Here is a 12,225-nt window from a genome sequence, read left to right on the forward strand (position 1 = left end):
ACCTCAGAGATAAACTGTCCTAATTGCCCTGTTCTTGTATCCTAACATTCACCCACACATTGCTAGTTCCTCGTATCCGCAGACTAGTTTGCTGGGTCTCGGTCTCGATCGATCCTTCTGGACACATGGCCACGACTTAGGTATACAGACGTGAGCGTAATTTCGGCCAAGTGGCATTCCTTGATGGCTAGAACGGATGGATGGAAGATTCATGTGCACTGTGTCCTGGTTGAGCGTAGTACTTTTCAATGCTACCGCCATTCGAGAATATGAGAATCAGTATTCGAACTTCTTCCACTGTCTCAAGATGATGCGACCTGCAAACGTATGTAAAATCAAACAAGTCTTACCCGGTGCCGGATTTCCAACCTCAAATGGACAAGTAGTGTATTTGATTGAGCTTCGGTATGAATAGCCCGGGTGAGAATGCACGGAAGAGAGAGAAGAAATCTTTGGGGTAGGAGAGCCCCCCCCCCCCCGATCACGAACTGCGTGGACCTGCACTCTTCTCCCCACCCACTGATGATATCGCTGCATCCCACACCTCAGGGTATTGCGCGATGAAAGTAACACCCGGGTATTGATAATATCAGTGTTACGAATCTCGTCGGGTTAGAGAAGTTACTAAGGCTGCTTCTTTAGTGAAGAGGCTTGGATGAATAAAATTCAATCCGAGCCCCTGCCGCCCCCCAAGTAGAATATGGATGATCTGTCAACGTGTCGTCCCCTTAGCTAGATTAGCCTGACGTTCATTTCGGTATCCTCCATTATTAAATTGATACTAGTGGTTCTGTGGTCCTCACCTGGGTAATGGGCCGCCTCACTCGATCATCTCTGATGCCTATCTAGCATGTCTCAGCAGCTCAGCCTCATGATTTTATCACAGCCAATCATAGGATGATATTAGATCTAGCGTCATTCCATCTGGATGCGCCACTGAAAATGCCCCATTCTTTGGGATCAGAAAAGTATAAGTAGAGGTCGACAGTGGACAGACTTTCTTTCCTTGGAGATATTTTCTCATAAACCTCACAGACCTTGCGATTTGCACTCTTACTCTGCAGTCCCCCATCACATCCATGAATCAGCCCCACCCCCACAACAAATATGATGGGTATCTTTTTTTCAAGGCTGATCCTCTTCCCGGCCAGAGAACGACATGGCTTCGGGTAGAGCGCACTCGAATACATGCTACCCAAACTGAATTATATGGTATGATCTATGATCGAGCTTTCGAGATTTCTGCGGGAGGCCAGTATCAGGCTCTGTCAGATGAGCGGCGCGCCCATGTCAACCAGCTGATTCATGATCAGCGGCATCAAGACCCCTCCGTCGAGTGGAGCTGTGTGTACGCAAAAGAACACCGAAGGGTTGTCAATGACCGTGATACTGTTGACCGTGGCCATGAGACTGTTGCAATGACAGTCATACTCATGCAAAGACCATGGACTCCCAAGGATCACGCGAGAACCCCGATGGGTGATTTAATTGACCTTCGAATGTCCACAAACCTCAATGGCCAGGGGCAATATGTTAGAGCTGCAACAACGTCGGGTTTTCCAGTAGGCCACATGCTTCCTCGCGACTTTGCTATGAGCAACGCGTACCAAATTCCCAAGCCACCGCAGACGCAGGATCGAGCCAGCATGATCTGCCTGCGAAAAGCGCTTTCCGACCGTCAGTCAAGAATGACAAATCGATCCGCTCTACCGGAGGGGTAAGTATTCCACTCGCAGAAACATCATGCCTAAGACCCGTGAAATTATTGCTGATTCAAGATTGCAAACAGAATCGCGAGAGCCCATGTGGAGCAGGATATTGAAGATAAGGATGACTCTGGAGAAACCGATAGTGATGAAGACAAGGACTGTGGATGCAATGGAGCGCAAAATCTATGCATTTGGGCCCACATGGCCCACGACAATCCAGGCTGCGAAGTCACCCGTGGAAGACAAGCATTGCAAGAACAACGCTCCAAGCATGATCTTCGATTATTTAGATTGCGGGTCGCTAGGGCTAGGGCCTACATGAGTCAAAAGCGGGTGCAGATCAGGCGATCAGGGATTCAAAAACCGAATCATAAATGGGTCGGAGCCCGTCGGATTATTAGGAAAACACGTCTTTGTCGGCCACAGGAGGTATTGGAGGACGCGACTCATGAACAACCAAGCATTCGATGTCAACGTCGCAATTCTTGTTGAATTTCCCCCGAACTATAGTTGGAAGAGCCGTATCCATTAGGTACCAAGATTATTTAACTGATTGGCCATTTGTTCTTTCTACTCCTGCATTGCTCCTTCAAGAACAAACCTTTAAGTCTTTATCCCCGCATTCACCCAATTTCTCGCACCACTTATCCCGCGACTCGTTCTGTATATCGGATGATAACTATGCGTAACCCATTGGGCTACTAGGAACAGCCAGACGGTCTTCTGAGGTAAGAAATCATCATTTTCGCTGTTTCGACAGCACTGGAAAACAGGGAGAGAGACTAAGGGATAATGACATCCCCGAGGCTCGCTGCAGCGATCACGGCCATTATGGGGTCTTGTTACCTAACGTAAAACATGGAAATGACAGACCAGTATTAGTTCACAAAAGCAGAGACAAATTCACATCCTGAGCTTCCTTTGATCAGTACTTCTTCTGCTTATGTTCTCCCTGTTTAGGTACATGCCGCAATTTAATAACATCCCAAGCATATAATCGGACCGGCCCACGCACCACGCCTCACGGAAGCTCAATTCGCAAGAAATGCACCACCTCTGAGATCAAATCCTCCTCGATACATCCAATGAGTCTCGTCATCACATCCGGAGGTGTCATCGATCGTTGTTGTAGTCGTGTGCGGAGAGAGGACTTGGGTAAACGAGGATGAGAGGGAACAGTCTGCTGTGGCTGCATTTGCACCATGCTTGACTTCGGGAGGGTTTTCTGTAGGAATTTAAGGAGACGACAGAGACTATCGGCGCCATAATCATCGCCGATGCGAAGGCAGAATTCGATGGCAGCACAATTCATCTCAAGCAGACTGTCGCTGTCTTGGGCCAAGCGATGAACAGCGGCGTGGCGGATTCTGGCAATGGAATGGCGTAAGTTCTGAACAGTGGTGATATTTTCACTATGCTGCTCGGACGAGATCTTCGATCGATTTCTAGCTAAGAATTTGAAGAACTTGTGCAGCTCCAGTGCCTCAGCGCATGTCCAACCAACAGCCAAAGACTGTGGTAGAAGCCAATTTTGAACAAATTGGAAGGCGGAATGCTCGAGGTGGCGTTGCAGGGTTTGGAGGATCATATGTTGTGCTCGAAAAGGGATAGGCGTCATATGCAGTCCTAGCATGGGAAACAAAATCTCTATAAGCTCTATCGATCGTAATCAGCGAAGGCACTCTAGTCTCTTGTTTCAGCTTACCCTTAGCATTCAGTCCCCGACTCTGTTTCAAAAAGGATTTCAAGGACCTTCGACAGTCAATTGAAATTGTTCGGGTTCGAGAGGATCGAGAGGTCATTTACCGGTAGCTGATTGACTGTGGAGACCAATGATGGACAGCGGTGGAGTCTCGATTGGCGCCCGACGAAATCATGTTCCGACGACGGACTCGGCGTCGGCATCTCTTCATCGATGGTACCTCGGCCGGCTTGTGGGCGTGGGTACACAAAGTACCCTGGTCATCCTGTGCTGGCAAGTGAAATAAATATTTGGACGGCATGACGCGTTGCAGTGATTGCGAATCGGGGCGGAAAATGTGTCGGCTAGGCTGAGGGAAATCATTTTTCTCTCACGGGGCGAGAACAAAAATTTTGCAGGCGAAAAATTCTGTGCATGGGCAAGCGAGTTGCCAAGGCGAGTCTTCCATGGAACGACTCTAAATATTAGCAGCGTGAAAACCGTTTCACATCGTTGAGCAATGTTGAGACCAATGATTTGCGAATTGATTGGCTATGGTGCGAGCGAATATTGGCAGATTTCTGGAGCCACAAGAAATTAAGCTGCTACAGCGAGTAGCCCATGGCATGCCACTTCGGTCTACACCTCATACAAAACGGCGCTAAAGGCCGTTTCACCATTGTCAACAACGTTGATGAGGCAAATGATTTGTCACGCATCGCATCATGCCGACCACGGCTCCAGGTGGATCCATCCACTCCACCCGCTCTCCACTCCAAACTCTTGAAATTTCTTATTTCAACGTTGATAAACCGCCTCAACACCCACGAAATTAGGGTCGCCCGCTGCGAATTTGAAGTCAAAATCTCTGGGTCCGGCAATATGTACGCAAGTGGTCGCTGCCGAAACCCCTACTCAGAATAGCATAAAAGACGCTCTTTTTCTGTCGAAAAGAAAAGCAGGACTTTCCTCCTCACACTCCGGGCCTTGCAGCCTTGGGTGTCTTTTGCAGGTAAGATCTGCGTTACCAAGTACTCTTCGCAGGACGGGCTCTGCGTGATCAAGTGTGCCTCGCGGGACGGGCTCCGCGTCAACAAGTGTGCCTCGCAGGAGAGTGCTGCGTCACCAAGTTCTCCGCAGGAGACCGCTTCGTCAACAAGTTCTCCCTCGCAGCAATGAGCCCTGCGTTGTAGGAGTGTGCTCCCTCACAGCCAATGAGCCCTGTGTTGTACAAATGCGCTCCCTCACAGCCAATGAGCCCTGTGTTGTATAAGTGTGCTCCCTCACAGCCAATGAGCCCTGTGTTGTACAAATGTGCTCCGCGGGGACCTCCGCGACATCAAGAGCCTCCGCAGGGGGACGCTGCGAAACCAAGGGAGACCCGCAGGAGACCGCTGCGATACCAAGTTCTCCGCAGGAGACCCGCTGCGTCAACAAGTTCTCCCTCGCAGCAATGAGCCCTGCGTTGTAAGAGTGTGCTCCCTCACAGACGATGAGCCCTGTGCTGTAGAAACGCGCTCCCTCGCAGCAATGAGCCCTGCGTTGTAAACATGTGCTCCCTCACAGACGATGAGCCCTGTGCTGTAGAAACGTGCTCCCTCGCAGCAATGAGCCCCGCGTTGTAAACCTGTGCTCCGCAGGGACGCCTGCGTTACCAAGAACCTCCGCAGGAGACCGCTGCGACACCAAGTTCTCCCTCACAGCCCTGAGCCCTGTGATTGTACACTCGAATTCGAAATTGGCTTCCATATTTTAGACAGAGAAACTATCTCAGACCCTAAGATTGGGCCAATAAGAGAGGCGACTATACCTTTTTGAGCGTTAATGTGGAGTCAGAACTTTGGTTTTCTTTGCTGTGATTGGATCATCTGTCTTGGCAGAGGGTTCCAGAACACAAGTATGTGTATTTCTCATGGAAGCCAATTTCGAATCCGTGTGTATAATCTTGAGCTTCCATGCAGCCTTGAGCCCTGCGTTATCAAATATGTGCTTGTTAGGCGACCTGCGGCGCCGCAGTCCTCGTCCTGATCCTCTGACGATTGCAGGCACCTCGTCGTGGTGTCAGAGACTAGTATTCGGGGGAGTCCTCGAAGAAGCCAAGACCTGCTCCAAAGAATCAATAGAATGAAAAATCATCCAGTATACGTTGTGTCATGCCCTTCAGCCTGTTTGTAGAGTTCAATAGCCATGTTCCTGGTTCGCGTAAAGTTGTTATGGAGCCTTGAATCATGCCCTGTCTTTCGACAATGGGCATTTCTTCACCGTAGTGCGAAGTAGGGCACTGAGTCATCGGGCCAGTGGGTATCTCAGTGTATGATCGCTTAATGGCCGATCTGGGCGACGCGTGCAATCCAAAGTAGTCTCCATTTGTGAATGCGTATTTTTGCTGGCTACCAAGGGGGCAGAATTTGTCTCGATGTGGTGAAATGCGGGCTTTCGACAGTGAGTAGGTAGTGTTGGCGTGCTGATGAAGGCGTGTTGATGTTGAGGACACGTTGATGGTGACGGCCGGCGATGAGTGACGGTTGAGGGATGGTGATGATCAGGATCGATGGGAACCAGTGAGTCACATGTTGATTTGCGGCGCGGCGTAACTGCCGAGCGGTGAAGTGGCTGCCAACGGTGACTACCCATCGCCGTTACCGTGGGATCTTCGTTGGCTCACCAATGATGTAAAAGATGATGGACGGTGAAACATGATGCAGTTCATTAACTGGAATCTGTCATTGCAGCAGATCGCAATGTAATTATCTGCGGATAGCTTTTCAGAAAAACTCGACTATGGGCTTGGAGGCGCGTGACGGTGCAATCAACATTGGTTACCAATTCAAAAATATGATAAAGGGTACATTATGTACATCTATTGACGATAGATTTAATGATTGTTTCACTCGGGTCGCTCTTCTACGTGGCTTGAGCTTCGTCGCATACTCTTTGGTGATACATAGCTCTTGGATAATGTCGATCAATGATCATCGTGTGCGTAATATATATCCTAGATGCGCACGTACATCGTAGCAGTAGAATGGGAAAAACCATCAGAATGTCAGCAATTAAAGCCCGCTCTTCTGGCCCTCTTTTCTTAACGAACCGGGTTCGATACCCGCAGGGCGCATCTGGATGACCATTCATCAGAAAGACGGTTCTCGCTCATGCATTTCCATCGTCGTAGTCACAACCCGCTTGTTTTGACGATTCGTCTCGCGTACGTTCTTATCTCTTGGGACTCGTGATATGAAACGCTTTCTGGAATACCGACCTAAGGCAGCACCCGGCGGTGGCGAAAAGGCCGTGCCCTGACGCGTCGCAGCGTCTCGCGTCGAGCACAGGTGACAGGCCCACAACACAGAAAGAACATCACAGCTACTTTCGAGATCAACAAACGACTTTTCCACCAGTTACCACCGACATAGCATCCTGCGAGTAATAATGGAGCAGTTGCAATCGCTGCGGCAGTCGAACGACCGTAATTCACGACGCTCTTCCGCTGGTGAATTCGTGCCGTTCGGGGATGACATCATGGGGAGAGCATTCGATTGGCTTGCGGCCACGTTTGGAAGGGAAAGTTATCTTCATACCAGCGGGTTGGCAAAAAAAGGTCAGTTGTCACAAACCTCCAGCCGTGAGAACGTAGTTCTCAGATATAGGCCACGGGGGATGCTTTGAATCGCCGTCTGCATTGGCCACAGGCAAACAGATTGCCGTTGGAGATATTAGATCTAGCACCAATAGTCAGCAACTGGCGCAAGATGGGTGTTCGCAACTGACTGCCACTGACCGTGCTCGCGGCCTATATGAGAATCTCAATACCAGGCGCAATACGCTATCTCGACCGGACTTGTAGGAACAGCCGAAGCAGTACTGCATTTCACTGCTTCTCCATATCAGCGAGACTTCTGGTGGCTAAGGGTGGTACAGACTTGCCATTAATGTAGTTTGGGATCAGCGAAAGCCAACCAGAGATGTAGCGGGCTCAGCTCGATTACGTCTGGAGGGCCCAGTGTCGTTTCGTATCGCTGCAAATGCATGTTGGCACTATCTGCGAATGCATAGCTGATTCGTCTCTGCTTTTCGTGTGAGAGGTCAATCTTCAAACGTGTTAGTACAAAGTTCCACTGAAAGAGAGGTTCATGGTATTTGGTCTGGGGCGAAGTAGTAGCTCACCTGAAAGCGACCGTTCTCATGGGGAGAGATCTGGGATAAATCTAGTGCTGTGACCTGGCTTGTCGCTTGCTGAGCTGCAATCAGGGCTTGGCAGAGCTGGCCTCAGGCTCGATTCATTGCTGGCTGATTTCACACCCGGAGAAAAGAAATCATGGTCTTTCTTGGTGGCCGTCGATGCTGGACTTCTCTTTGATGTCGTCGGATGCTGCAATGGCTCACTCAGTCTAGTATGGGACCGGGTCATGGCTGTTCACGAGGCTTTGGGTCGGAGGTCGGCAAGAGATTCATAGCTGTCGGAATATCACAAGTTCCTCAAAACCTGACAGTTAGCCTCCGATCGGAAAGGGTAATGCCGAAGAGACGAAAACACCTTTTTGGAGACTTACCGTATGGCTTAGCAGATGGCATCAAGCCTTTCTGGATTGGGCTCGCTAAATGCGCCAGTTGAATTGGTAATCTCAACCACGTGTTCAGAAACAATAAAGGCGCGAGCGTAGTAATATCCCATGGCTTGGCCCATCAGGTTGTTAAAGCTGGTTTGGTTTCGAAGACGGGGGGGGGAGGGGGGCATATCTCTGTCAGGTCGAGGGTAATATCGACACGTGCCCTATGAAGAAAAAGAACTATCAGCGAGGTTTCCTGAAAAACAAAGAGCCACCAACGGAAGGCGATGGTAGGGAAAAGAAAATGCAGTACCAGACGTTGGGAATGCGTAGGGGCAAAGCACTAGCATGACTTAGAAGACATTGAGCGACTCGCAATCGAAAGTTTGCCATCCTATATAGAGGGTCGTCAGCACATGACGTCTGCCTTGAAATTTGCGGAATGTTTTGAAACTCACGTTCTCAGATATTGTTGTCCGCTGCAGGAGACTGTATAAAGGATGACAGCTATTTATCATCAATCGTCAGTGGGCATTTCATGAAGACAACTTGTAATTCACTGTGCTCGCAGCTTGGGCTATTCGGGATCCAGAAAGGTTCGCTCAATGGGTTATTCGAGGAATAGCGGAAACGGGGTTGATATCGAGCATCTTCCGATTAGCATGATTCTAAATGACTGGGAAACGACACTCACTTGCTGTCTGAAGTCTTCGTTGTTGAAAAAGGCTAGGCCATCGCGATAAAAAAGGTCAGTTTATTTCATTGCATGATTTGGAGGTCAATCCATACCAAAGAGTAGCCGCGGAGACGAATCACGATTGACATTCTTTGATCCAAAATCACAAAGGAATGCTTGCGAACAACTCTTCAGCGGGCGAGGGATCGGGTATTTATAATTATCCAGCCATGCATTCAGTCTGCGTGAATGAGATCATCATCATCAATTGTGAGTGTTCAAACACAAACTACTCTTAAATTGCAGCCGGTTCAACATTTGGTTATTCATCTGACACAATACTTGAACACAACATTCGGAGATATCGCATTTTTCCTGGCGACTCGGTATATGCAATTCCTTTTATCACTGTTGGCACCGTTTCAACAGTGGTGAGCATGCCGCAGAAAACATCGATGATCCGTTTCAACATTCACCACCATGGGCTCGTACGTTATTGCGACAGGTGAGGCGGCAACAGATCATGTCATATCATTTCACCCACCAATGATGACAACGACACCCTACCCAATGAACACCTCATCAAAGAGAGGCAAACACCATGCCATATTGCGGCCCTGGATCTCTACCAGCCAAACGGCATGTTCCTCAGTATCTAACTCGTATATCGGAGATAAGAAAGCACACCTACACAACACCAAGCAGATGCAAGCTATAGTACGGCGCGGGACTGATTCACACAGCCCCATCACAACAGAGTCCCTTGTATAGTGGGTCGGATATTAGGTCGATTACGTTTTCGTAGATCAAACCTCTGCGACCAGCCGCATCTTTGCAAAGGCATTACCCACATCAATCATCTGGGAGCAAAGTGGATGCGGGAGGGTGGGTACCACTATTCGGAAATATCAGCCAATTAGTGCTATCAATGGCTCACATGCGCGCAAGTCATATTTGAAATGATTGGTGGATATTTGGCCATGGCTCCCAGGAGCCTGTGGCTCGTAAATATTGATGCGATCATTGGATACTAATAATAGATCGGAGGAAGAATGATCCAATCGGTGCTATGAATGATTCACGTCTGCCACAAAGCCCCCGTAGAAATGATTGGCCCAAATTTGGCTGTGAGCTCCTGGTGTTGTGATATGAGGCTGGCGCAGATCAGGAACCAAGCCGAACCATCGGAATTAATCCCGAGATATCTATACGAAGAACCAAGTTGATTTCCAATCAACTTGCTCTTCTTCGTTGTATATATATAGCCTAATGTTTCCCTCTGAAACAATAAGACAATTGATACCTCTGAACTACAACACCTGGGAGCCTGAGCCTACCATAAAACCTCCCATAATTGGATAAGGCTGATATAAATATGTCCACAATGTACCCACGTCTTCTCTCCTTTGAACCCGAGATAGAGACGACATTAAGAATTGGCCGTTGAAATTCAGGTGTAGTCTTTGCGGATTTGTTCAAAATACAAGAACTTGAGTAAACCTGGTCACAGTATATCGTAAAATTCATGGAAGATTCAATCGGAGTATAAGATGCACAGCCCGACTGGGTTTCTTTCGAGAAACCTATTGGAACTCGTGATTCAAAAAATGTACTGTATCAATTACGAATGAAATTGAAATGAGATAGTATCGGGAGTTTCTGCTGACAGTGCCTCATGGTCATCAAATAGAGCATTTTTTACAGCGCAATGAATAGTCTCTTGTCATCCACGTTCAGATCACTGGTGCATTTTGGTCCGTTCTAGCTCTCTCATTGTCTTATTGTACTCATTGTACAGGGTCCATGAATAATTGCGCAGACGTTCGAGTTCAGAAATGAGATTCTGTTGCTGACTCTCAAGTAGCGATACCTGCTCCTCGATTTGCTAAAATATATGATAGAAACGTGATCCTGCTTGGTTCCATCTTGGGTATTCAAGGGAAGCTATTCAGAATTAGTAGAAATATTTTGATTGTACATATCAGACTCACGATAGCGCCTGGAGCGGAAATCATAGGCGAGGGCCGTGGATGACACGTATCTGTCGGGGGTCATTTCGCAGGTTTCCTCTGCGAGTTGACGCCAGCCGGGGTTCCAATGGGTTACGATGGTTACAGATTCGACTGCACGTTGGATACTTAGACCCTGACTGAGGAATCACAGGATACCTTGTTTCTGCATACTTCTCATCCTACTCCCAGGATTCAAGTCACGCTTCCTCGAGCCCGTTACTATGGCAAGAGAATCGCAAGGAGTTTTTTCAAGAAAAATGACGGAAAAGAGCAAGAGAAATTTATCTTTCTGTTTGTGTGCTATCATATTATTGTCTCCCATCAATACTGAGCTATGAGCGGTCCTCCTATGAAGTTAGACGCGAAATCCACACTCTTGTATACGCCGAGACTAGAAACGTAGATGCAGACTGCAACTGTTCAGTCTAGAGCCATGCAATACATTCACAAGTGTTAATGTAGCCAGTAAAATGCATCAAATATGATTATGAAGTAAGGGGTGAGGATTTCGCCACTCAACTCGCACGTTTAAAAGTGCTAAGCCGAACCCCTGCCTCCTCTTGAGCACACACAATGCCAAGTCTCTTCGTACATTCGTTGATTAACTGCACACCCTTTTACTTTATCGCTCTATTCAGGCTGCTTGTTACATATAGACCTCTATGTGTAAGTTAATGCTTCCGTGCAGCACCTTCGGTGCTAGCTAGGAATGGACCTGTCATTATGGGAGATAAGCTGCGCGCTCAGAATCGCCGAGAATCGCCAAAAAGCCCACAATATATCGAACGGAAGGAAGGAACAACCTCATTTTTATGGCTGTTCCACTCCATTATTCTCTTGACGATTCTGATTTGTTGATTCAGAGCGAGAAGGGATGTATTTGTGAGTCTTGAAAAGCCTTCATTATCTGACACACTCTCTTCCCAGTAAACTCAACGGCAGCTCATTCATTTTGATGTCTGCAGAAGCTGGGAAATTTGACACCGAAAACACTTAGTCGAGTCTCTCTGAAGTATTCTGCTTCTTGTTCCTGATGCTTCCGCCTCCACTGCAAGATGTCGCTAATAGGGACATGACGATGTCGTGGTTAATGGCTTTCATTTAAAGAGCTCCGTTCTCCCCTCATATGCCGTCCTCCAAGGTCCATTGTAAATGGAGCTCCCACTAAGGATGAATGTGTCATCGATTTATGCAATCGCTGCGGGAGGCTACTTTTTAGCTCTTTTCCTCATCCAGACCCGAACCACTATGATTGGCTGGATCGAGTCCTGCTCTGTTCTGATCTCTCGGCACCTCACACTTCCTGCTCTTGTCCACAGGCATCGTATTTGGGGCCCCTGGTCCCGGTTGAATGTTCTCATCTATTTTAACTACACTGTGGTCAATATCATTGTGGTATTCTTCCATACACACTCCGTCGCCCAAGCTGGTTGGAGAGCCGGAGAGCCGGCTCTCATCAACCTTATTTTCCCCCTCTCGGCCACTCACCTTGGGTACTTGGCTGACCTTCTGGGTATCACCTGGCACACTTGCTGTAAGATTCACCAGGCAACAGGTTGGATGTCTGTTGCTCTGCTTTCTTTTCACGTGGTTGCAGAAT

At 48.2% G+C, this 12,225-nt stretch overlaps 2 protein-coding genes across 2 annotated transcripts; one reads left to right on the forward strand and one right to left on the reverse strand.

Moving 5' to 3' along the window:
* Positions 1-1,079: 1,079 nt before the first annotated feature.
* N7509_000407 (uncharacterized protein) lies at positions 1,080-1,721 on the forward strand (the record flags this gene model as incomplete). The annotated part of the gene is made up of 1 exon (XM_056625054.1): positions 1,080-1,721. The coding sequence occupies one exon, from the start codon at positions 1,080-1,082 to the stop codon at positions 1,719-1,721; it is 642 nt and encodes a 213-aa protein (XP_056493636.1).
* A 1,009-nt stretch (positions 1,722-2,730) lies between these two features.
* Positions 2,731-3,342, reverse strand: N7509_000408 (uncharacterized protein; the record flags this gene model as incomplete). The annotated part of the gene is made up of 1 exon (XM_056625055.1): positions 2,731-3,342. One exon carries the CDS (start codon positions 3,340-3,342, stop codon positions 2,731-2,733), a length of 612 nt encoding a protein of 203 aa, XP_056493637.1.
* Between the last annotated feature and the right edge of the window lie 8,883 nt (positions 3,343-12,225).

Source organism: Penicillium cosmopolitanum (genome assembly GCF_028827165.1).
Source record: "Penicillium cosmopolitanum strain IBT 29677 chromosome Unknown utg000003l:1.0-3747932.0:1.0-3751027.0, whole genome shotgun sequence".
Classification (NCBI taxonomy): domain Eukaryota; kingdom Fungi; phylum Ascomycota; class Eurotiomycetes; order Eurotiales; family Aspergillaceae; genus Penicillium; species Penicillium cosmopolitanum.